Source organism: Pseudorasbora parva, chromosome 9, assembly GCF_024679245.1.
Source record: "Pseudorasbora parva isolate DD20220531a chromosome 9, ASM2467924v1, whole genome shotgun sequence".
Lineage (NCBI taxonomy): Eukaryota > Metazoa > Chordata > Actinopteri > Cypriniformes > Gobionidae > Pseudorasbora > Pseudorasbora parva.
In genome coordinates this window covers 11,401,450-11,429,011 of record NC_090180.1, presented here as the reverse complement: position 1 = coordinate 11,429,011, position 27,562 = coordinate 11,401,450, and the positions used below count along the sequence as shown (strand labels likewise).

The 27,562-nt window shown below is 37.3% G+C and overlaps 1 protein-coding gene across 2 annotated transcripts; it reads right to left on the bottom strand.

Annotated features, from left to right (window-relative positions):
- Positions 1-15,998: 15,998 nt before the first annotated feature.
- On the bottom strand, positions 15,999-25,381 carry mfsd12a (major facilitator superfamily domain containing 12a). Of its 2 annotated transcripts, XM_067453097.1 has the most exons (11): positions 24,910-25,381; positions 24,050-24,260; positions 23,791-23,923; positions 23,150-23,356; positions 22,216-22,308; positions 22,027-22,119; positions 19,080-19,250; positions 18,572-18,666; positions 17,188-17,318; positions 17,011-17,061; positions 15,999-16,075 (listed from the first exon to the last, which is right to left on the bottom strand). In XM_067453097.1, exons 1-11 carry the CDS (start codon positions 25,178-25,180, stop codon positions 15,999-16,001), a joined length of 1,533 nt encoding a protein of 510 aa, XP_067309198.1. In that variant the 5' UTR covers positions 25,181-25,381. The 2 variants fall into 2 exon arrangements, with proteins under 2 accessions (XP_067309198.1, XP_067309199.1); XM_067453098.1 differs by lacking the exon at positions 17,011-17,061 and having other exon boundaries at positions 24,910-25,379.
- Between the last annotated feature and the right edge of the window lie 2,181 nt (positions 25,382-27,562).

Genomic DNA, 27,562 nt, shown 5'->3' with positions numbered 1-27,562 from the left:
GGGAAACGTGCAAACATAAAGTCCGATAAAGTCAAGGGAAAAGAATGGGGAGAAGCCAATAGTGAGCCAAAAGCAATGGAACAAAACATTTAAACAACGTGATTCAGATTTCTCTTTCCACAACTACTAGAAGACTTACAACTGTCAGACAGGTTGCTCACGTCACATCTACGTCATCTAGCTCAGTCTGACCCTGCGCAGTACGCACAGCCCTCGGGGCTGAAAGTGAGTGCCTCTAATTTACTTCATTTTCCGCCGCTGAAGTCAATGGGAACGCTCGGTCCATTTATTTTACTGTTTATGCTTTGTGCACTGGTGTGCAGTCATGTTGGAAAAGGAAGGGGTTTCCACAAAGTTGGAAACATTTTCCAAAATATCTTGGTATGCTGAAGACTTAAGAGTTATTTTCAATAGAACTAAGGGGCCAAGCCCATCCGCTGAAAAACACCCCAGACCATTCCATGAAGCTCTCTATGCACAGTTCTTGAGCTTATCTAAAGGCCACACAAAGTTTGGAGGTCTATATCTATTGACTAAAGTTGGCGACTTCTGCGCACTGTGCACCTCAGCATGCGCTGCCCCCGCTCTGTGATTTTACGTGGCCTACCACTTTGTAGCTTAGTTGCTGATGTTCCCAATTGCTTTAACTTTGTTATAATAACACTAACACAGTTGACCGTAGAAAATTTACTGAGAAAATTTCACTAATTGACTTATTGCACACGGAGCTCCTGAGATTGACCCATTCTTTCACAAATGTTTGTAGAAGCAGTATGCACGCCTAGGTGCTTGATTTTATACATATTTAGCCATGGAAGCGATTGGAATACCTGAATTCAATGATTTGGAGGCGTGTCCCAATACTTCTGGCAATAAAATGTTTGTTGCTATGCAACTTGTTGTATCTAATGCAGTATTTTTACTGTGAGACTACTTCACTTGCTTGAATGCCATTGGCCATTGTGGTGCAACAGCATTATTCCAATCAGGTTTCAGTATTTCTAAGAGTTCTTAAAGTGTTTTCCCATACCCTCATGGGATGGTGCAATGTCTCGTTCCCTTGTTTCAGGCAAGCAACCAAGGATATGTTTTAAATTCAGGTCCTCGAATCTAATTAGCATGCAAGTAGCGTTTCAAGTCCAATAGCACTAAGCACTTTTCATTGTTTATATCACTTGTTGGTTGTCTGTGTTTGTGCCTTCCAGACTGATTCTTTACAGCAGCAACTCTTTCTGCAGGTTACATCCTTATGCCAGTAGGTGGCGACAATGTCTTTATCACATTCATTCAGAAGAAAACTCTTTCAGGAACACGACTGTTGTTTCTGCTGCTTTCTTTTGGAATTATTGCATAACTATCTAAAATGCAAGTTACTTAACATCAACTTCATGTTCGCTGAACTTTTGTGTAAAAGCAATTCCTGCTGGTCTGAACATCAGTACTGAAAAACCAGCCTAAAGCAGAGTTGTCAAACCAATCAAATGAGGTAGGTTTGCGTGTCAGAGGATAATATGGTACTATACTTTGAAGAGACAATTATTATTCTGTAAGTGCTCTGCAGAGATCTCTGTAAGCTTTAACCACTCCATAATAGAGATGATTTACAGCTATGTGGAGTGCATGTTTCTTGTCCACAGGCAGGTCATTTGAACAGCAGCTGTCTAAACACAACACACGTGGTGGGTGTGACCGATCCAGTGGCAGCATGCTTTCTCTTCCTCTCTCGCATACTCTCTCTGTCCCTCTCTCTCTCCTTTTCTCTGTCCCTCACTGCAGCGAATAAAACATGTCAGTTCCAGCCAGCACTGATACTCAATCACAGCAACAGAGACGTCGGATGACACAAATATGCGTGACCAAATCCAAACCTCTCTTCTTGAATCCCTACCGAGTTAGATATTATCCAAAGCTTAAAAATGACTTATTTCGCGTGTAGTTGTACATTTGTCTAGTTATTCATGGACACACTCCAGCTAATTTCCCAGTGTTTTTGTTTGTAGCATATTTAAGCACTGAATGTTGAATTCTGGCTTCAATTTGTAACATATGGCACCAACATGGTCCAAGAGATTCTCCACAATCAACTATTGGAAATATATCCATGTTAGTCATTGATAATCAAGCCTTGGGGCCTGAATCATGTTAAAGAAGAGGAATGAATAAAATGTCATTCTTGGAAAGCACCCATAAGTTCATATTTTTCCCATGCTCTTAGAACTCCAGTATTCTGAGATATCGTAAGAAGAGATGTGGCATTGACAGCTTCTTTTCCACAGGGTCTGTCACTGTCAATCACTTTCTCATGACCAAAAAAGTGGAAATAATAATAAAGGAATTAAATATTATGTATATTATTGTTTTTTTCTTTATATTTTAATTAAATACTATTTCCAGTTTTTGTTCTGAATCTACTTTAATTTACAAATACATTTGTATAAGTTCTCTAAATCTCCCAAATAGTTCAATTCCCTTACATGTTTATGTGGACATCTGTTTCAAACATAATATGGAAAGGAGCCGAGCAATTCCCAAATTTCTGCGCCTAAATTGCATACTCTCAAGTAAGAGCTTATTTTGAATAATTACTTCATGACTGCTTTAAAAAAAAAAAGATGTTCTATAGTGTGTGTGTGTGTGTGTGTGTGTGTGTGTGTGTGTGTGTGTGTGTGTGTGTGTGTGTGTGTGTGTGTGTGTATATGACTGTAATCCAGATGTACTACATTACCCATGTTGTCATCATCATATGACCTACCAGCATCACTTGCGTTGCTTCACTGTGGACTCAGTAAAGCGTCCATATGCACGCTTGAAAATTTTGCCGGAAGAACTAGGTTCTACTCCTGCCTACTTTTTTATGAGTAGCCTACTATTCATTTTGATTTTTGTCACATACACATACCAACTATATAGGGAAACGTGATTTTGGACACATGGTTTCATGAATTATGGTGACGCTCAGTTAAATTGCAGTTGTCTTTCAGCTCAAACCAGTGCTGTTTTACACATTGAGAAACAAAAATGTGCACTTGCACAGTGATTTTTGGAAACGGACTCTGAAAGTATATGGTGTTCCTTTTGGGTCGGCACTTCCTCCACACTGATTGTCTCTGGATGTAAAAACAAACATTTATAACCTTGGACAAAGTAGCTTGATGGAAAATAAACAGACACATTTCTAAAGCGCTAGATGATGTAATATGGTGGGGGGGGGGGATATAGACATTTTTTTAAATGGTAATAAAACATTGGAAGCACTGAGTGAACTGATCAATACACTAGAGAGCAATAAATAAAGATGACGTTGACAACTATCAAATGTATTGCTAATGAAGTTTTATCACTCTACTCTCTGCTCTCTGAACTAAGTTGAGTTCTTCTATTTGCGGTGTTGAGACTATGAAAAATTCTGTTTATTTCAACTTTAAACAACGAAACATTCCAATTATTTTAACTGTGAAACATTCTATTTATTTGAACTTGAAACGATTAAACATTCTAGTGACTGTGTCTGAGTTTCTGAAAAGACAAACAAGTAATAAAGCAGTGGTTTTATGCACCAAATGTTTGATCAGAAGGAAAAAAAATCTAAATTAAAAAATAAAAACCAAACAGACACTCTGCAAAGTTTCCATCTGTTGGCTGATTAGTTTAATTAATTAAAGCCTTTTGTTGCAAAATCCTTTTCTTTTTTCTTTTTTTTTCAGGTCTACTTTAGTCATTTCGGTTTCATTCTAACTGTTGGATTGGTTATGTTTTGTTCTTTAGCAGATGGATTTTTTTTTTTTTTTTTTTACTGCAACAACAGGTTCTATTTCCTGTTGTTGTTTTCAATTAGGCTGTGAAGTCTTTAAATGTCCCTCACCATTTAAACCTGTCTGATCCGCTCTCCGTGATGTTTTTAATCATCTTTAATGAGTACGTGCAGTAAATGTTTAGGACCTGCTAGATGTTTGATTGCTGCCAATATGGATGTGATTGTGGCCTCTGGGATTCCCCCAAATAAAAACCACACCAGCATTATTATCTCTCTGTGGTTTCACCTCCTGGATTCTTCCCTTCTCTTAACAGGGCATTGCTTGCCATCTGGCTAAAAGGCTTTAAAATGTCGTGTTTTAACAGGAGAGGGAAAAACAAGCCTGTTCTTGTCAGTTGTGAGAATATGCCGAAGGTTATGAGCTTGAATTCCAATAACACATGATCAAGAAAACATTATCCAAGGGGTGTGAGCCTATATTAAAAAGATTGAGGATATACACCTTATGATCCAGCCAACTCACTGTTAAAACACCTTTATAGACTTCAGATGCATGGTGTAATTTAGCATCAGATATTAATTTTTAGATTTTTTTTTAAAAAATGTCTGTCGCTTTATTAATTTTTTATTTCCATTTTAGTTATTTTATTATTAAAGGTGAACTAGTTTAATGAAAGTTGACTGTTTTCTTTCTTCTTAGAAGTTTGAATAGTTTTAGATAACTAATATCCTTGATGCAAACCCAATGCAATCTGGCTTTACAAATATAGGGTGAATTTAAAACATGGCCCAATTTACCTGAACTCGTCCATATTTGCGATGCACCTGGACAATGCATTCATTGATTAACGTTTTTATTGTGTTCTCCTCCTACTTGACCCATTTTTGGACAGAGATCTGTCATTTATATCAGGATATGACAACTTTTATTAACAAGTAGTTCTGGCACCACCCAATGGCCATTAAAAGAAAGTTCACCCATCCCTGTCACAGGCACTGAGGGCAAAATACATATAAATGCTGGAGAAAACCTTCACTTGAGTGTAAGTTATAATATCAAGTTGAGGTATAAGTAGTGTTAGGGCCCTGGGTTAACAGTTTATGACCCAAGACCAGTAGTGAAGAAATAAAGACCAAGAGTGAGGAGTGTAATTAATTAAAAGAAAAATTTACTTAAAGGGTTACTTCAGCGATTAGCATATGGCTTTGTATCAGTAGAAACCCTAGAGTATATTCAAATGATTGTGCTTTCCCCCCTCATATCCCCCTGAGACAAGTTGACGATATAAATTGTCGATTATAAATTGACGATATTTGCATCATAGGAGGAATGTTTGGCCAAAGGCTAAAGACTACAGCCAGCAGAGGGAGCCATTTCCGGATGTCTTGAATTCGCGCATGGGGGATGGAGATTACCGGAGATTACACTCAGAGCTCAGCTCGCAGCTGCAGGCAGTCATTTAAATGGAGCTATGCTGAGTAATGTAAGTCTTTTAACTTCTCAAATTCATTTCTATTAAAGTTAAGCTTGCAAAGGCATGAACTGAAACGCGCCAGACTGAACTCGCGTTGTGAATGAATGCCGCGTAGTCGTGGTTACCTCAGCTCTCATCACACACACACACACACACACACACACACACACTCCAGAGAATACTGGTTTCCTCCAAGGTTGACTAATTATAGTCAAATATCAGTATATATCAAAAACTAATTATAAACAAACCATTTCTCCAATGCATGCTGATAACGTGCTTTCTGGCAGTGAGAGATACAGACAATAGTACAGGCAATATTCATCTTGACTTTTTAGTGTCTCAATAAAAGGAAATATAAAAGGAATAAAATATAATAAATTAAATGAAAGACACTTTAGAAAACAAAAAAACAAAACAAAATCATAACGAAAGAATCATTAAAACAATATAGGAAGATAAATATTGATTAGGTTTAGATTATATATATATATATATATATATATATATATATATATATATATATATATATATATATAGCAGTTGTCTTTAATATTAGCTTATGTGACTTGTTCATGGATTAACTTTATTACAATATTTTACACACCCACTGGTTTGAAAATTCCTTTGTTTTCAATAAATTTTACAGTATAGCATATTTTATATAATTTTTAATACATATTGCCTATAGAACTTATAAGAAATTCATGTGTAATAATCGATCAGTCTATTGTCCAGTTTCCACTGTTATGGCGCAGGATCTCGTGCCGGAGTTGTGTCTAGTTCAGCAGTGGAACTTCTAACTTTTTAGAACACCGCCCTGCGTTTTCACTCGTAGATGAAATATGCAGTGAACGGCTACATAAACAAACAGTGAACAGCTTTGAGGAAATATATTTCAACATCATAAGTATTTACATTCTGTATATTTTTTTTAAAGAATTGTGTACAAGACATCAGGCATTTCCATCGCGAAGCACGCAACACTCGTGTAGGTGACTCACATCGCAAATATTAAACAATATACAGCACAATATATTTATAGCAAATATATTTATAACAAATTTATAGATCACATAAAATGTACACAGACCTGTATTTTACAGAAGACATGCACTATTTTCTAACGGAGTGGCACTGCTCTCTCCTGAAGAGGTTACACAATAACTACCCAAACACTGGGTTGTCATGTCTGTCCTAGGAGCTGGGTTACAAAAACAAAAAAACACCCAAACACCGGGTTGTTACATCTGACCCAGGAGCTGGGTAACTCAAAAAATACACGAACATGGCATTGAAAACATAACTCAATCCAGGATTTGGGTAGGGGGAAAAAAACAAGATTTTTTAAGTGTCTTGAAAAGTAGGGTGAAAGTAAAGAAACCAGTGATTAATAGCATCATTAGTAGTTTACTTTAGAGAGTGTTCCAGATCTTGAGGGAGCAGTCTAGTATTATTTCACAAAGCACATTAGAAATACACTGGCTGACCTGCAAGGCAATATGCAAATAAAGTACATGAAAAGTATGGCTTGCCTTTAGATTTTGTCTTCATTGCAAACAGATTTGTGCCTAATGAGGAGCAGATTAGGCCATGATTCTGGTCTGAATTAAACAGCAGGCGTTAAGAGCTGCGGGAGGCACAAACTAATGTATTTTCTATGTTCTACTGTACCTAGAGGACTTTTAATGTGTATCAGCAGTACTGCACAATGGGAAAGCTACATGACCCACAGATCAGAGTTCAGTCCAACTCCAAAAATAGTTCCCCTGTTTTTAAACGTAAAGACGGTCTACAAGTTGTGCTTGCTTCTTTTGCATTGTCTCGTGCATGACGTTGCATTCTAAACATGTGGCGTTCGAGTTAAAATACAGTATTGTTCAAAATAATAGCAGTACAATGTGACTAACCAGAATAATCAAGGTTTTTAGTATATTTTTTATTGCTACGTGGCAAACAAGTTACCAGTAGGTTCAGTAGATTGTCAGAAAACAAACAAGACCCAGCATTCATGATATGCACCCTCTTAAGGCTGTGCAATTGGGCAATTAGTTGAAAGGGGTGTGTTCAAAAAAATAGCAGTGTCTACCTTTGACTGTACAAACTCAAAACTATTTTGTACAAACTTTTTTTTTAGCAATCCTGTGAATCACTAAACTAATATTTAGTTGTATGACCACAGTTTTTTAAAACTGCTTGAAATCTGTGTGGCATGGAGTCAACCAACTTGTGGCACCTCTCAGCTGTTATTCCACTCCATGATTCTTTAACAACATTCCACAATTCATTCACATTTCTTGGTTTTGCTTCAGAAACAGCATTTTTGATATCACCCCACAAGTTCTCAATTGGATTAAGGTCTGGAGATTGGGCTGGCCACTCCATAACATTAATTTTGTTGGTTTGGAACCAAGACTTTGCCCGTTTACTAGTGTGTTTTGGGTCATTGTCTTGTTGAAACAACCATTTCAAGGGCATGTCCTCTTCAGCATAGGGCAACATGACCTCTTCAAGTATTTTAACATATGCAAACTGATCCATGATCCCTGGTATGCAATAAATAGGCCCAACACCATAGTAGGAGAAACATGCCCATATCATGATGCTTGCACCTCCATGCTTCACTGTCTTCACTGTGTACTGTGGCTTGAATTCAGAGTTTGGGGGTCGTCTCACAAACTGCCTGTGGCCCTTGGACCCAAAAAGAACAATTTTACTCTCATCAGTCCACAAAATGTTCCTCCATTTCTCTTTAGGCCAGTTGATGTGTTCTTTGGCAAATTGTAACCTCTTCTGCACATGCCTTTTTTTTAACAGAGGGACTTTGCGGGGGATTCTTGAAAATAGATTAGCTTCACACAGACGTCTTCTAACTGTCACAGTACTTACAGGTAACTCCAGACTGTCTTTGATCATCCTGGAGGTGATCATTGGCTGAGCCTTTGCCATTCTGGTTATTCTTCTATCCATTTTGATGGTTGTCTTCCGTTTTCTTCCACGTCTCTCTGGTTTTGCTCTCCATTTTAAGGCATTGGAGATCATTTTAGCTGAACAGCCTATCATTTTTTGCACCTCTTTATAGGGTTTCCCCTCTCTAATCAACTTTTTAATCAAAGTACGCTGTTCTTCTGAACAATGTCTTGAACGACCCATTTTCCTCAGCTTTCAAATGCATGTTCAACAAGTGTTGGCTTCATCCTTAAATAGGGGCCACCTGATTCACACCTGTTTCTTCACAAAATTGATGACCTCAGTGATTGAATGCCACACTGCTATTTTTTTGAACACACCCCTTTCAACTAATTCAACTAATTGCCCAATTGCACAGCCTTAAGAGCGTGCATATCATGAATGCTGGGTCTCATTTGTTTTCTGAGAATCTACTGAACCTACTGGTAACTTATTTGCCACGTAGCAATAAAAAAATATACGAAAAACCTTGATTATTCTGGTTAGTCACATTGTACTGCTATTATTTTGAACAATACTGTAAGTTCAGCTTTTAAAAACACCACTCTAGACCTTTTGTTCATTTGTATTTTGCTGCTCCGCTGTCCTGCGTCTCGTGTTTTTAACCACAAGAACGTGTTCTGTACGAACTGTCCCATATCCTTCTCGTTTAGACAGAATAAATAGGTTGCATCTGTACAGACCCGTGACTTCAACACAACAGTTACTGTTTAAAACTCCAAGTAAAAAGTCATTGCTTACTATTGTGTTCTGTGCAGTACAGTGTCACTGAAACAATCTATTGTTGCACAATAACATAATGGATAATTCACAGTGGTTTCTATAAATGCTGTTCCAATTAGTGATAATTGCTCCTTAATAGTATACAGCTGAACGTATGGTTTTGGTTTATTTCCTAGGCTTCACAACAAAGATGTTATTAATAAATGTTTTGGTGGGATTTTCCCATGGGCATTTGTGAGTTGTGTAGTACATGACAGGAGATGAATAGATCAGAGGTGTAACTGAAATGCATTTCACATTAAAAAACAATGAACTCCAACTTTGAATAACCAAAAATCTCATGTCCGTTACCGCTTATTTTTGCAGCCATACACTTTATTACCCACGCTGTTTTATGAAAAAGAAATGACATCAGCAAATGTGCGGAAGCACAATGCACCAGCAAGAGACGCATGTATGATTATTATCAAAAGTTTTAGCAATAAAATCATTATATTAGAATAATGCATCAACAATAATAAAATAAATGAATGTTACAATTTTGTATGTGTAATTGTTTGCAGCACCTGGAGATGCAGTCACTCTACATAGCCAGCACACAACAGGCATTATTGGAGATTTTAAACAAGACCTTGCATCACCTTTTGCCTCTTTTGCCATCTTGTGGACAAAAACTATATAGCAGGTACATACAGGTCACACACCAAGTGAAGATTTGGACACAGATCAGGCATAACATTATGACAGATAAAGTGACTGATTAAAAACACTGATTATCTCTTCATCTTGGCACCTGTTAGTGAGTGGGATATGTTAGGCAGCAAGAAAAAATGTTGTCCTCAAAGTTGATGTGTTAGAAGCAGGAAAAATGGGCAAGTGGAAGGATTTGAGCGAGTCTGTCAATGGCCAAATTGTGATGGCTAGACAACTGGAACAGAGCATCTTCAAATCTGCAGGTCTTGTGGGGTGTTCACGGTCTGCAGTGATCATTATCTATCAAAAGTACTTCAAGGAAGGAACAGTGGTGAGCCAGTAACAAGGTCAGGTCATTGGCTGCCAAGGCTCATTGATGCACGTTGGGAGCGAAGGCCCGTGTGGTCTGATCAAACAGACGAACTACTGTAGCTCAAATTACTCACAAATTTAATGCTGGTTCTGATGGAAAGGTGTCAATACACAGCACAATGCTGTTTGTTGCGTATGGGGCTGCATAGCCGCAGACCAGTCAGGGTGCCCATGCTGACCCCTGTCCACCACCGAAAGCTCCAACAGAGGCACGTGAGCATTAGAACTGGACCATGGAGCAATGGAAGAAGGTGCCTGGTCGAATGAATCACGTTTTCTTTTACATCACGTGGATGACTGGGTGCATGTGCGATGCTTACCTGGGGAACACATGGCACCAGGATGCACTATGGGAAGAAGGCAAGCAGGCAGAGGCAGTGTGATGCTTTGGGCAATGTTCTGCTGGAAAACCTTGGGTCCTGCCATCCATGTGGATGTTACTTTGACACATACCACCTACCTACCAAGCCAACATTTCCATGTGGGCCCCATGTGGGTTTTTGATGGGCTGTCACTTGGGCTCTGCATGGGCAACCCAAGTGGGGCCCGTATAATTTTGTCCATCGGCTTCACATGGGCCCTATATGTGTTAGCCCACAGGGGCACATGATGGGTCCATAGTGGGCTCTAAGTGGGGCCCATTTGTGTGTTCATTATAGGGGCCAACATGGGTCCCATATGGGTTCTAATAAATGGGGCCAATGTGGGCCACATACAGAACCCTTATGGGGCCTAAATGGGTTGATGACGGTCTCTTGATGGGCTCATACTAGGCCCATATGGGTAACCTAGGTAGCACCCATTTGGAGCCTACATGGGTCTGCCCATATGGGTTCATGACGGAATCCAGATGGGTGTTATGTAGGGCTCTTATGGGCCACAATGGGAATATAGATGGGCTACCATATTTTCTGTTTGGGTTATCTTATAGAAAATCCCTAAATACAAACATTACATGTAATCCACTAACTACACTAAAATGTTAAAGGTATTCAATGAACAGAAACCAGTAGTTCATGCTTTAGTTTATTATGCAAGGTTTATTTGGAATAATTTGAAAATGACTACATTTACAACTTTATAAATACAAAAGTATCAAAAGTACAGTCTAAAATAATGTATTTCACAAACAAATCAAAGAAAAACAGTGCAGCTCCTCACTCCTCTGTCTGTCATTGCTCTCCAAACAGCCCTTTGAAAAAGACCAAAGAAATGAATCTACCATTGTGCCACCTTTTGGGACCCCACGTCAGACAAAAAGAGATGGCAAAGAAACAACACACACTAACTGCAAAATAATTCAGAATTAAGGTGAAGAATTAAGTGTGAAACCATCAGAAACCCTTTAGTCTCCAGCAGCACAATTTTCCAGAACTGCAACCTACCTGGAGTCTCCAGAAGTGAAGGTGTCAGGATCTCAGAGACTTCAGTTAGCGAAATAATCCTAAAAAATGACCCCCACTTAATAAGAATCACAAGCAGATGTGATGTAAAATACATGGTTATGGTAACAAACCTGTCTTGGAGTATCACCAGCCCTGCAAATGTTGTATGTCTCCCTATATCTCACACACCCATTTCAGGTTTTTCAGTCTAATGAGCTCATGAGTTGAGTCAGGTGTGATAGATGAAGGAGACCTTATATAATTAATTATAAAGTGAAGATCCTGGTGTAACCTACTAAGACCTACCAAGAGTATTACCAAACCCTTCTGAAGGCATTACAAATTATTTGGAACAGTACTATATTTGGTATATTTTGTGCATTTGTTATTTGAATTAGCACTAAATAAAAAAAGGCAAAGGGCACAGACAGCTGAGTGAGGAGATGGATAAAGCTCCTCAGATCTCATTGCTCAGTGGAAACTAGTTGTTCTGTGACAACATAAACATTTATTAAAGATCTATTTAAAATTAAACATTTGAGAATGGAAATATTTCACTCCATGTGCACACTTTTTGAATAAAAGCTATAATGGTCGCTGTATGGCGCTTTTCTGTGATCACAAAATAAACTTTTTTATTGCCTTGTTTCTCTGTATCCACAGGCTCTTGGTGCCCGTTACCACTAAATGGCATCATATTTGGTCAAATTGCAATTGCGCTGGCCTTTTTAGATTTTGATTAGATTGAAGTCACATTGTGTTTAAGTGTCAAAATAACAATACAATTATTTCAAACAATACAAATTATTTCATCTATCCAATCAACCTTTGGAATTGACTGTGTTTGCACTTGTCTTGACTGTGAATGAATTAGACCACCGAGTTGCCCATTTTCAACCCATGTACTCATTCCCCATTAGTGAACCATCTAGGTCCCACATCGGGAGCCCAGCTGGGTTTGTGGGAAGAACTACATTTATTAATATACAAAAAATCTCAAAGTGCTCCAGCCTTAAAACAATCAACAAAAAAATTTAAAATATAAAATGGAAAAATTAAGACGTTATATATAAACTTATGAAATACTTAAAATGCAATAAATGTAATCAGTTGTTACGGTTATGCTGTTACCCATAATGGTACAAAAACAAAACCAACTCCAAACAATAAAACGTTACAATTCTAAATATAGCCCAAATGTGGCCCACATGGGACCCTCAAATAAACAATAATGGGCAACCTAACTGGGCCCGACAACTTTATCCAAGATGGGGCCCACATTCAGACCATCAAACTGCCCACCCTGAGCCCATGCCCAGATGACGCCCATGTAACCCAGCTAAACCCCATGTGGGGCCCAAATGGACATGTTGGCTGGGTAAGCACTGTTACAGACCATGTACACCAGGGCTATTCAAATCTTACCCTGGAGGGCCAATGCACTGCAGAGTTTAGCTCCAACCCTGATCAAACACACCCACCTGTGATTTTCTAATGCTCCTGGAGACATTGATTAGCATGTTCAGGTGTGCTTGATTAAGGTTGGAGCTAAACTCTGCACTGCATTGGCCCTCCAGGGTAAGATTTGAATAGCCCTGATGTACACCCTTTCATGGAAACGGTATTCCCTGGTCGCTGTGGCCTCATTCCGCAGGATAATGTGCAATGCTACAAAGGAAAAAAGGTTCAGGAAGGGTTTGAGGAGCACAACAACGAAACTGAGGTGTTGACTTGGCCTCCAAATTCCCCAGATCTCAATCCAATGGAGCCTCTGTGGGATGTGCTGACCAAACAAGTCCGATCCATGGAGGACCCACCTCACAACTTACAGGACTTTAAGGATCTTCTGCTATTATCTTGGTGCTATTTACCACAGCACAACTTCAGGGGTCTAGTGGAGTCCAAGCCTCGACGGCTCAAGGCTGTTTTGGCAGCAAAAGGAGGACAAAATATTAGGAAGGTGGCCATAAGGTTATGCCTGATCAATATTTTATTTATATTATATATATATTATATATATATATATATATATATATATATATATATATATATATATATATATATATATATATATATATATCACTCTCCTCAGCAAGGCTGTGTTTATTTGATTAAAATACAGTAAAAACAGCAATAATGTGAAATTACACTTTAAAAGGTGCACTGTGTAAATTTTAGCTGCACCTAGCGGTGAGGTTGCAAATTGCAACTATCCACTGCTCGCCCCTCCCTTTCGAAGCACATAGAGAAGCTATGGTGGCCGACACAGGACAAAATGTCATGAGAGCAGAGAGTGACTAGCCCTCTGTAGAGCAGTTTGTCCTTTTATAAAAACAGGCGGCGAAAAATGTCAGTTTCACTGTAAGTGGACCCGTGGTGCATGTAGATACAAATGGCTCATTCTAAGGTAATAAAAACATAGCATTCATTATGTAAGGTACACCAATACACCAATGAAAATATAGTTATGTATATTATATTGCATTTCTGTCAATATAGCCTCACAAATACTACACACTGCACCTTTAAAGGTGCACTATGTAGTATTTTTGCAGTAAAATATCCAAAAACCACTAGGTCGGTGTTATATATTTTGTTCAGTTGAGTACCTACAATATCCCAAATGTTTCCAACTATTTGTAAATTGTGAGAAAATTGCTATTTTAACTAAGGACCGGGATGTGTCAGCATAGCGTTTGAGGGAGTCGCCTGTCAATTGCGTCATATCTGCGCTACACTCGGTTTCGGGTTTTATTTGGCAGGAGCGCTTTACTCTTAGCTGTGTGAACAACTGAACGCACGGAGTAACGTCATAACATCGTTTTAAAAACACTGAAATGTATCTAATATGAAAAACAGAGCTGCATTACCTCAAAATCATAACCGGAAGAGCGGATCAGTGCGGGCACCCGGCGAATGTGTCCCATCCCGTCATAATAAAAGTCCCGGTATTTGCGAGGCGGGTGTTTGTATAACAATCGCTCCAGCAGCTGTGCTCAGCTCCACAACACTCGGTCCTGCTCTGCTTCACACCACAGTAACGTTAATAACCGCATGCATGAACGTGATTTCTGCCCGAGTCCCATTTTCCACCGACTGTAATGTGAAGACCACATGTCCCAAGATGCTACGCTCAAACTTTGCGTCATCAAACTACGCATTTGTTTTGAATAGGCGCCCTCCAGTGGACGGAAAGTTGCATAGTGCACCTTTAAACAATAACTTATATGGCAAAGCTGAATTTTCAGCATCTTTTTTCCAGTCTTCAGTGTCACATGATCCTCCAGAAATCATTTTAATATGCTGATTTGATACTCAAGAAACATCTTTGTTGAAAACTGCTTAATATTTTTGTATAAACTGTGAAAACAAATTTTCAAGATTCTTTGATGAATAGAAAGTTAAAAAGAACATTTATTTGTAATAGATTTTAACTTTATTTAAAAATGTCTACTGTCACAAATTTGAATGCATGTTTACTGAATGAAAGTATTAATTCCTTAACAAATCGGCAGTATGCAGTCTCTATTACTTGGGGTTGTTTTCGCACATCCTGTTCAATATCACAGACACTATATAATTAAAAATAAACACTTTTATTTAAAAGACATTTTAAACAAGACAAGACATCAAAGACAATAAAATACAATTGTCTTTTTATATACATCCTGGTTTTGCTGATTCATTTCCACTATAATAGAATACATTTAATTGATTTCAGCTTCAGCTGAGCGACAGCTTTTATGAGTTATTCTGAGTGTTTAAAGTCTCAAGCATCACGCAAAATCAGCTGACCAGATGTTACATCGACTCACACTGACACTGCATTCCTGCTAATGGGTAACTAGTTACAAAGACAGGTTACAATGCATCAACTCAAGATACAGAAATGTCTGTTCATGAAGAACATTTATTCTGTTCAGTAAATCATATGAACAGATTAATTGCCTTACATATGAAAACCAAAATTATATATATAAAAAAAATATACAAAAATAGTTATAGGAGAAAATGCACATCCTTCAGTCTCAGCAAAAAAACAAAAACAAAAAACACCATCCATCTCACACCAGAACATATGCCTTGAAAATGATAACACATGGCTTTATATCCATCATTCAAAATATAAATTCTTCCCTTTTTATGAATTCCCTTATGAAAAAGATAGATGGATAAATCTGAAGTGATGTATCCATACTAACATGTGCGTCTTGCATTGGCCCTTCATGGCAGGTACATAAATAAATTCCCTTATTTTAATAGATTTGATTTAAATAACTGAACTAAATTTATGATCATAAATAAAAACAATTCTGAAATGATAAACATGACATAATGTGCATAATAAAGTTAGTCCCTTTATATAGTGTCTGTCTATAAAGACTGCTGGGTTAAGAAACTAAGAAATAAGAAAACATGATAGAAAAGATGTGCAATATTAACTAATCACATCTAAAAATGAACTCACATCTTTGTCTTTTAGTGAACACAAGATGAAACCTGCAGTGTAGAAATGTCACAATGTGATCGCTCTATAGACTTCAAAATATTGGCCAGTGGGAATGATTATTCTGAACCAAAACCTGATTTTTAACTCTAACCTTCACCACTGTGACACAGTTGTGTTCAGTTGACTGAAGGCTGTTCAGAGCTCTCGGAGTCCTCTCCATCACTCCCCATAAGACCAGTCACCTCAGGCAGATCTAAAAAATAAAAACAATACAAACATTAGAAATTACAGGTACAAGTTCATGTACACCATTGCTCAAAAGATTGGGGTGAGTACATTTTTTAAAGAAATGGATACTTTTATTTAGTTAAAATATTTTGTATTTCAAATAAATGCTGTTCTTTTGAACTATCCATTTATAAAATAATCGTATATATCCTATAATCTTATATATATTAGCAGCAATTATTTTCCAAATTAATAAGACGCGTTTCTTGAGCAGAAAATCAGCATATTAGAATGATTTCTGGAAGGATCATGTGAAACTGAAGACTGGAGTAATGGTGCTAAAAATTCAGCCTTACTATAAAAGGAATAAATTACATTTTAAAATGTATTAAAATAGAAAACAATTATTTTAAAAAGTAATTTTATCTCACAATATTATGGTTGTTGCTGTATTATTGATAAAAAAAATGCAGCCTTGGTGAGAATTAGAGACTGTAAAAACATTATTTAAAACATAATACATTATGATCAACCCCAAACCTTTGAACAGTAGTGTATAAGTATGAAATCAACCCATTGTCTGCAAAAAAACTAACAACAAAAAAAACTAAACAAAATCACTAAAAAGGAGTCATATCATATTTTAATTATGAAAAAAGTAAATCCACTTATAAATGTCATTTTAGTTCATCATAACCATTTTTCATCTTCTTCACCTCAGCACAAGGTTTGGCAAACTTTCCCACAAATTATCATTAGTTCTCCTCGGGTTCGGAATGGATTACCTGGATTTAAATACAAAAATTTACACAATCCTTCATCTCAAAGGACAAGGAAAACGGACCTCATGATATGACCCCTTTAATTTAAAGGTGTATGATTGATGTGTGATCGTTTTTTTGAGGAGAAAATCATTAAGATTTCTGACTGTTATTTCAGATGCTGACATGTGGCCCTCACCCTTAAAGTCTTTGCTGTTTATTGAACTGTTCTCATGATCTCGCTTAGGTACTGAAATACAAAACATTGCGTCAGCCGTGAGGTGAAGAGGTTATTAAAAAGACTAGGTCAAAAATGGAAGTGAATGAATAAAACAAATGAGACAGACATAAATTATAGTTTAGTCGAGTTTCTTACAGTGCACAATCTTTATAGGCCAGATAAGGATCGCGCAGAGGCTCAGTGCTGCTAAAACGGCCACTCCACCAGTGACGATGACCATGATATAGTGGTAATACCACACACAGTCAGGACAGCACACCATTGTGCTGAATGAGAGAAATCACACACATAAACAAACACGTTCAATTAAAAATTACACACATACACACACTACTATATTAAACAAACACCTTCAACATTTTCTCACATTATCAAAGGTTATTCAATATAGTTTAGAAATTGGTAAAAAAAAAATATATATATATATATATAACAGAACTCAGAGTTAAACTGTCAGAAGAAATTAATCTTGATAATGTCAGATAATTTTGATTGAAATGTATGTAATGGATTTATAATCAACCATAAATTTATGTACACAATTAGATAATACCAATTTAGGTCAACCAATGCTAAATTTTGTTCAGTCTCTGGTGTAAAAGGTCACATTAGCATATCAATAAAAAACATTTAAAGGGTTAGTTCACCCAAAAATGAAAAATTTGTCATTAATTACTTACCCTCATGTCGTTCGACACCCGTAAGACCTCCGTTCATCTTTGGAACACAAATGAAGATATTTTTGTTGAAATTCGATGGCTCAGACAAGCCTCCATTGACACCAATGTCATTTCCTCTCTCAAGACACATAAAAGGTACTAAAGACGTCGTTACAAAGCCCATCTCACTATAGTACAAAAAACCTTAATAACAACTTATATAGTGATGACCGATTTTAAAACAGATTTATGAATCAGCGTATTGATTCATGATTCTGATTTTGCGACAACAACTATTCTTGTCGCTTCATAAAATGATTGTAGAACCACTGTAGTGAGATGGACTTTGTAATGATGTCTTTAGTGCCTTTTATGGGTCCTGAGAGAGGAAATGACATTGGTGTAAGTGAAGGCCTGTCTGAGCCATCGGATTTCAACAAATATATCTTCATTTGTTTCGTAGATGAACAGAGGTCTTACGGGTGTTGAACAACATGAGGGTGAGTAATTAAATGACAGACTTTTAATTTTGGGGTGAACTAACCCTTTAAGCAAAACATGGTCACGCCAAAGTGCCTGAATAATTTTGGTCCCAAATTGTTTTATACATTTTACTGGTAGTCACTGTATGAAGAATTTTTGGGTATAATATGTCACAGTTTACTTTATTTTGCTTTCCTCACTTACATAAATGAACTAGTGTCCTTCACCTACTAGTAAAAAATAATATCTGGTGTCTGAATAATTTTTGGTATATGTATATGTAAAGTTATATTTAAAAAATAAAATTAAACCATTAAAACAGTCTCTAACTCACTTTAGATTCAAGTATGCATTCATGAAGGCAAGTACACACTTACCGGCAGGGGTGTAGCGCCTGAATGATCATGACTCCCAGACCATTAGCCACCTTGTCTGTGAAGCTCATAGCGCCATAAACAAATGCCCCACTTTGCTGTCAGAAGGAAAAGAGAAGTTAGAAACTCAATAACTTCTTTAAAAACTCACTTTAGTATCCTGTGATTATTTTAACACTTCTGAAACTAGTCACTTTGAACCACATGCCCTTTTCACTTCTGCAAAAATTGTATTTAAATAGGGGACACGTGGAGGTGTTTGGTTGCTTCTAACTTGATCTCTGTTTGGTACCATAGTGAATGAACTGGGCTTAGTGGGCTAAGCTAAATGCTATCAGATCGTCACCACGCGTCAGAGCGATTAAGAGCACTCACTGAGACGAGAGAGGTATGTGTCAACTTGTCTTAGTTAAGGGAATAACAGTGTAATATGAAAAAGCAGTGGAGTATCCCTTTAAAGCGGTTGCTGTTCATTTTCAGTTCCTCAACACTGATTGATATCAACACTTACTGTCTGATCTCCTATGAGTTCAGCCGTCATGGCAAGCGACATCACCAGAATGGTTGCACACCCCACGCCTAGCAGGACCGATGCCCCGTACACCTTTTCTCCCATGTGTGTGTCCAGCAGCACCCAATAGGAGAACGCCAGAATCAGCAACAGTCCCAAAAAATAAGTCATCTATCAATAAGGAACAAGGAAACTTTAGTGTAAACAAAAACTTTCTAGCATATTAGATCAACTTCCAATAGTGTCCATGAAACTGTCTAGTCACAGTGAATTGTTTTTCCTTTCATTAGTTTTAAGATTTAAGATACCTTTGAAGACTAATTGGTATGACTCATAATAAGACAAAACAAGCTTTTAAAGTTTTAGCTATACAAAACAACTGACCCAAGACTTCTTTTTTCATTAACCACTTCTCTTTTTTTGTTCTTTGAAGAATCTGGGTTCCAACGGTCTTAAAAAACCTAGATATATGAGGTAGCTTAATTTTAAAAGTGTAATTTCCTAACATGGAAAAAGTCATGTAAATTAATAAAATCTTACAATTCTGTAGTCATTTTATTTTAGAATTAATATACCATTTTCTAGTTATGCTAAGCTTGAAAATGTGACCTAATTATGGCTAACTATGAGTGGGGGGAAAAAACAACCTAAAATTGGACCAAAACATTTTCAATATTTTTTTCCCATAAACCCTCGTCCAGCGATCCCAATGCTCCATATAGCAATTAAACATCTAAAATTATCTTTACTTGTATGTTTTCAGAGAGGTGAACCTTAAATCATTATATTAAATTATATTATAATCCAATAAATATTGCAGTTTTCGCTGCTCGCCAACTGGCTTTCCCTCAATACAAACATTACAAACAATACAAACTGCTTTCCCTCGCACAAGTTTGGTATCATTATAAAGCACAGCATTCCAGCATTGTGCATATTCATAGTGAATTCTCAAAGGCATGAGTCTGCATGAAATGTGATTTTATTAAATGTGATTTTATTAAAAATGATTTCAAACTCGTGATTTCAAAATAAAACTCAAGCAAAACGACAATCACATTTTTTTTTTTAATATATTTTAAAAATCCTTATGCAGTGAACTATGAACAAGAGGAAGATCCCTGAAGGCCATTCAGCTCTCAAAACTTGTGAAATCCATACGTTTTCATTATAATTATCTATGTTACTTATTAATGGTGCACTATGCAACTTTCCGTCCGCTAGAGGGCGTCTATTCAAAACAAAGGCGTAGTTGGATGACGGCAAGTTTGAGCGCTGTATCTTGGGACATGTGGTCTTCACCTCACAGCCGGTGGAAAATAGGACTCGGGCAGAAATCATGTTCATGGATGCGGTTATTAACGTTACTGTAGTGTAAAGCACGGCCGCTGGCGCGATTGTTACACAAACACACGGCTCGTGAGCACCGGGGCTTTTACTATGACGGGACAGTCGCTGGGCGCCTGCACTATTTCCGCTTTTCTGGTCATGAGTATAAGGTAAAGCAGCTCTGTTAATCATTAAATACATTTAAGTGTGTTTAAAATGATGTTATGACGTTCCTCTGTGCGTTCGCTCGGCGCTGCTGTGACATGTTCACACTGCTAAGAGAAAAGCGCTTCTGCAGAATAAAACTGAGGGTAACACAGATATGACATTTACATTTAATCATTTAGAAGACGCTTTTATCCAAAGTGACTTACAAAAAAGGGGAGAGCAATAGAAGCAACGAAACAAACAAGGCCAACAACCTGTAAGAAGTCTCAGTTAATTAGCACAGTACACAATTTTTTGGACAAACAAACAAAAATTAATGGATAGTAAAGTGCTCTTCTTTATTGGTCAGGTGCAATTGGAAGAGATGCGTCTTAAGATGTTTTTTAAAAATGGCTACATACTCTGCAGCACGAATTGAGATTGGCAGGTCATTCCACCAGGTGGGAACGGTCCAGGAAAATGTCCGTGAGAGCGATTTCATGCCTCTTTGGGATGGAACCACGAGGCGTCGCTCACTCGCAGAACACAAGCTTCTAGAGGGTGTGTAAGTCTGAACAAGCGAGTTTTAGGTATATTGGTGCAGAGCCAGTGGTTGTTTTGTAGGCGAGAACTAGTGCCTTGAATATGACGCTACTGACAGGCGACTTCCTCAAACGCTATGCTGACACGTCCCCGTCCTTAGTTAAAATAGCAATTTGCTCACAATTTACAAATAGTTGGAAACATTTGGGATATTGTAAGTACTCAACTGAACAAAATATATAATGCTGGCCTAGTTGTTTTTGGATATTTTACTGCAAAAATACTACATAGTGCACCTTTAATAGGCATTACACCTTGCTTTTAAAAGTCATACATACTCTTCCAATATCAGGGCTACTGAAATTAACCTGTAATGTTTTCATTCCAAATGCTATATATTGTGGCAATTACAACAGCAGTTTATTCAAAATAGAAGGGAAGTATACTAAACTCGAATAGCCTGTCTGATAATGTTTGAGGCTCAGACAAACTCTCTCATGCGAATGTAGCAAAGACGCATCTCTTTAGCGTTCACATTCACACAATGCATCTCATACCCTTGCACTCCAGTCATATCAGATCAAATGTGCATGACCATTGATTGCTTGAAATGTAATAAACAGCAGCAGCTACTTAAATTATTTTCCGTTTCAACCTCAGGACGCCAAAGACAGGAAGATTTCTAGCACTAATGCAAAATAAAAATAAAACAGCCATGGATGCACATCAGGTGTGTGTATTACGCAAATGTTTCCTCACTAGTAATTATGACTTTATGGTGGCGTCTGTGTGCACTCAACTCATAAATAAGATCACACGTATATGACACAGCAATACTGAATGGTATTGTTAATCACTTCCAACGATGGGAAGAGTTATTATGGCTTATATTTCAATCAAAAGACAAGAAATGCAAACTCATACTCACACATTTGCCAATTAGCTTGCTGAGTGGTTTCATGATAAACGAGGAAACAAAGCCACTCACAAACATGACCAGGGGGATGGTGGCTATGTACTTCTGCAAGACAGAGGGTCAAACAGGGATCAGTCTGTTTCTTTGATGCTTTTGTAGATGAACTAGGTGTCAAGTGAAGTATTACTACAGCTGTCTTACCTTTGGCAGCAGTAGTGTGTAGGTGAGATACATGGAAATGTAAGTTTGTGACAGGTTCACTATCAGTCTGGTGGACATATAAAGCACAGCCACCTGAACAGAGCAGGGTTTATTTCTCAAGTCAGTTATAACAGACAGTTACTAAATACAGTTTCCTTAACATTTTCACACCACTGATTAAGTGATAACCTTGTGTTTCAAACCACTGTTAAACAATTTTTCACACAAGCAGAGCATTAAAGGCTTAGTACACCAAAAAATAAAAATTCTTGCATTAATTACTTATCCTAATGTCGTCTGACAACCGTAAGACCCCTGTTCATCTTCGGAACACAAAGATATTTTTGTTGAAATCCGATGGCTCAGACAGGCCTTATTTGACACCAATGTCATTTCCTCTCTCATGACACATAAAAGGCACTAAAGACGTTGTTACAAAGCCCATCTCACTACAGTGGTTCTACAATAATTTTATGAAGTGAGGAGAATAGTTTTTGTGCGAAAAAAAAAAACGACGACTTATATAGTGATGGGCCGATTTCAAAACAAAGTTTTGAACCGTTATGAATCAGTATATTGATTCATGATTCACATCGCGTGTCAAACTGCTGAAAACACGTGACATTGGCGATCCGAATCCTACAGTGGAATCGATACAGTTATTCATAACGTTTGTGAGATGGACTTTGTAATGATGTCTTTAGTGCCTTTTATGGGTCTTGAGAGAGGAAATGACATTGGTGTCAATGAAGGCCTTTCTAAACCCTCGGATTTCAACCAAAATATCTTCATTTGTGTTCCAAAGATGAACGGGTGTCTTACAGGTGTCAAACAACATAAGGGTAAGTAATTAATGAGAGAATTTTCATTTTTTGGTGAACTAACCCTTTAAATGAAATGCCACTGAAGATAACCATGGGTACTGGCTACTAACCTGGTAGAATGATGGTTGTTTCAGCCAATGCTGCCACTGCAGTGGGTTAGTGGGCCGGGCCACAGTGGCGTTGTGAAGAAGAGGCTGGCGCTCCCCATCATTAGAGTCATCCTCCTCTAGATGGGGACGTGCCCCCTTCTCCCGTGTGCCCAGGTGAAACAGCAGCGAGAACAGAGCCCCAATGCACACCACTGTAAGACTTAGATTCTGAGTATGAAAAAAAAGATTACTGCATGAAGCTTGTCAGAGCTGTTTTGTCCAGGCATACATTATAGAACCTACTAGGAAAATGTCAACAAAAGCAAATGCTAGAAAGACTGGTCCAGCTGAAAAACATAAACCATTGATTACATTCATTTAACAATATTTTACTACTCATTTAAAGAAACATCGGAGGGAGATTTGTTGGTTCATCTAACTTAATGAAATTCAAACAGTTACATGGTAATAAAAGGCTCAAACAGTTGCATGGTAATAAAAGGTCATGGGTTCAATTCCCAAAGGTGTATCTTTAATGCATCAACATTTAGGAATACACGAATGTTTTAAAAAAGTGTGATTTAAAAAAAAAAAAAAACTTTTGTAATGCAGGATTAAATGACCAAGAGTTCACCTCAGCACAATAAAAGTTTGATACTCACTCTGAAAACAGGAATGTCAACAGGGCCAAGGTTTTCTGTAATGGCAGGATCATCTCCTTCCTGAGTCTGAAAATGAAACATCAGCCAGGCCACTGCATACACTGTGATATTGGCTATCACTGTAAAGGCATACCTGAGGGATACAACAAAAATCAGTTTAAAAGCTAAGACATCATACCGGTCACTACAGGCAAAGTTCTCCAAAACAAGCAGTACAAGAATGGTTGATCATTACAAGCACAGAGCTGCATGAGTTTACCTGTATGCAGTGAGCTCCACTTTCTCATGCTCGCAAGACACCAGCTCCGGAATGAGGGAGAGATGGGAAATCTGGGTGGCTGCCCATCCAAACTGGAAAATGACGATGAAGGGGGTGAAGTAGGTGAGACTGACCCACTGTGGAGTGTTCGGACTACAGCCCAGGCACTGGTTAAATATAAAAGGAAACGACAGGAGGACGCTGACGGTCCCTAGGTGGGGGTAAAAGGCAGACGAGAATGTATATCATCTTATAATGTGCATAAAGAGACAGTTGAGTTCACCCAAAAATAATTGTCATAATTTGCTCAGGAAAAAATATGAAAGTGAATGTTTATTCCTAACATCTGTTTTTGAACGTCATCTGAAACAACATCAAGGTGATGACAGTATAAATTTGCCACCATGAAACAGAAGTTTGCATAGGATTTTTATTCGTCATTGTGACATCTAAATAAAACGACTAATTGAATTAAAAAACATTCCGTTTTTCCGGGAATTGATTGACAGGTTACCCGTCCTCACGCCAGTAAACACGTCATCAGAGAAGAGAATAGTTGCAAAAGCGAAGGTAAGTTTCACCCTCAAGTTGTCCCAAACTTGTATTAATTTCTTTGTTCTGCTTTACACAAAGGAAGATATTTGGAATGCGTGTAACCAAACGGAGCAACCATCGACTACCATAGTATGGGGGGAATACTATGGTAGTCAGTGGGGGGCCGAGATCTGCTTGGTTAAATATCTTCCATTGTTCATAGCAGAACAAAAATGTATACAGGTTTGCAACAACTTGAGGGTGAGTAAATAATGACAGAAATTCATTTTTAGGTGAACTCTCCCTTTAAGTTCCACGTCACTTACCGACAAAATGCCATGTTTTTCTTTTCCCGTACGAACCACAGCCGGGTGTCTTATCAGACTCATAACCGATCAGTGGTGTACACACTCCATCCGCTATCTGCCCCACTAACAGCAACACACCCGCATATGTGTTCTGAAAACCCAGCACTGAGTGATAAAACACCAGCAGGTATGTAAACCACATCGAGGCGCACAGGTCGTTGAGAAAATGCCCCACCGAGTAACTCAGACGCCTCAAAGCGGGTAAAGATGCTTCTGTGGAATCCGACATGATTAAAGCGACCCAGTCAGCCCCAGTCGGTTAAAATTGTGTATTTCCGTTTATCCACCTCAGCATATTGCCCTCTCCAGTCAGCCTTCTCACTGCAGAGAACGAGTCTAGTGTGAAGGTCAGTGCTTTCTGTCCATAACTGTTGAAACTGCAGTTCCTATGGCTTTGGTCAGCTGACTTGGCAAATAAGTCACGATGGACGAGGCGCGAACTAAAACTTCATCATTCTCTTTTATTGATTGACTTACAATTTTAAATGTCATGTTAGTAAAGATCATGTACACAACGCTAAATGATGATTTGTCTAGTCTATAGTGCAAGAGCTAGCGTAGCGTCTTATTTTCGATTAGTGCTATCACGTGTTTAATAAGCAACGCCCTCTCATTCATTGGTGTCTGTTTTTTTAAGTCTAGTCCAAGTTCCTTTAAAATTATTATATATTTTTGGTCTAGTGTTTTTTTTTTTTTTACGAAGTCGCATATATAACGTTAAATATGAAACTATGGGTTTACGCTTATTTCCACAATGTAATAAAAATATTTTACAAATCTGGGTTTGCTAGAGCTTGAGCCACATAACACAAAGTATCAGAACTGTCAAGTATCACCACCTGCTGTTCGTGGGTTACTATATTCCTTCTTTATTTTTTTGCTCCGTGGGCGCGCATACATACACAAATATATACATATACAGTACAGGCCAAAAGTTTGGACACATTACTATTTGTAATGTTTTTGAAATAAGTTTCTTCAGCTCGTCAAGCTTTCATTTATTTGATTAAAAATACAGATTTTTTTTTTTTAATATTGTGATATATTATTACAATTTAAAATAATTGGCTTTCAATTTATTATACTTTAAATGATCATTTATTTCTTTAATGCAAAGCTGAATTTTCAGTATCATTCCTCCAGTCTTCAGTGGCACATGATCCTTCAGAAATCATTCTAATATGATGATTCATTTTCAAAGTTGGAAAAAGTTCTGCTGCTTAATATTTTTTTCATTACCTGTAATACTTTTAAAGTAAAAAAAAAAAAAAAAGCAAATGTTTTAAAAATAGAAATATTTTGTAATAACAATACTACTGGTCAGTAATTTGGGGTCAGCCTTTTTTTTAAATCAATAATTTTATTCAGCAAGCATGTGTTAAATTGATAAAAAATGATAGTAAAGGAGATTTATATTATTTGAAAATATGTTTTTATTTTGAATAAATGCAGTTATTTTAACCTTTTATTCATCAAATATATTAGGCAGCAGAACTGTTTCACACACTCTTAATAATTTAGAATGATATCTGAAGGATCATGTGATAGACTGTCACATGACACTGAAGACTGGAGGAACGATCCTGAAAATTCAGTTTTGTGTCACAGAAATAAATTACCATTTAAAGTATAATAAATTGAAAACCAATAATTTTAAATTTTAATATATCACAATATGAACTTTTTTTGATGAAATAAATGCAGGCTTGATGAGCAGAAGAAACTTCTTTCAAAAACATTACAAATAATAATGTGTCCAAACTTTTGCCCTTTACTGTATATATGTGTATATATATAATTAAATAATTATAATTATTTTATAATTATTTTAATTCAAATTGGAGGGCTACCCAAAGATGGAAAAACTACTGCTTGACACTGTCCCTTTCTTTTGCCATAAAAAGTATTGACAGAAATTGCCTGGAAAAAAAAAATCCATGTATTTATTGTTGACCTAAAACCAAATTTAATATAGCTAACTGATTGAATATAATTTTTAATTTAAGCGTATTAAACAACTGATTTTCATTTTTAATAAGCTAACCCTTAACAGTAACTTTTGAAACATCCAAGCCCCTTCCAGATATTGAAAATATACATCAATGTTTAGCTGATGGTTAGTAGATTTCCCATTACAGGTGGACATGTTGTTTTTACATGATTCCGATGAGTGAAATAATGTATGAACCATATCTAAATATTCACAAACACCATTTCAACATAAAACAATAAAATGAGGCCTAAACTTCCCCAACCCAAAATGTTTAAGGTTAATCCTTATCCAGGTATAACACTAAGAACAGCTCATTCATGTTTCTTGACAGTCTGTTCTAAAGAGGTTAATGATTGAATAATCACATGATATTATAATTTACTGGCAGTTGTATCTGCAAGATAAAAAAGACATTCGGAAGTATAAAAATACACTGTTCTAGCGCTACACAATAAACTACAAGAGTGTCATTCTGACAAGGTGTACTAAAGGAATTGAATTAGACAGGCTTTCGTGTGCAATAAAAACTGTGTTTAAGACACTTGCCCTGGCCTGCAGTTACAAATGTGTTCAATGGCGCCACATCCTGGTGAACACATGATGTGGACTAAGTTACCA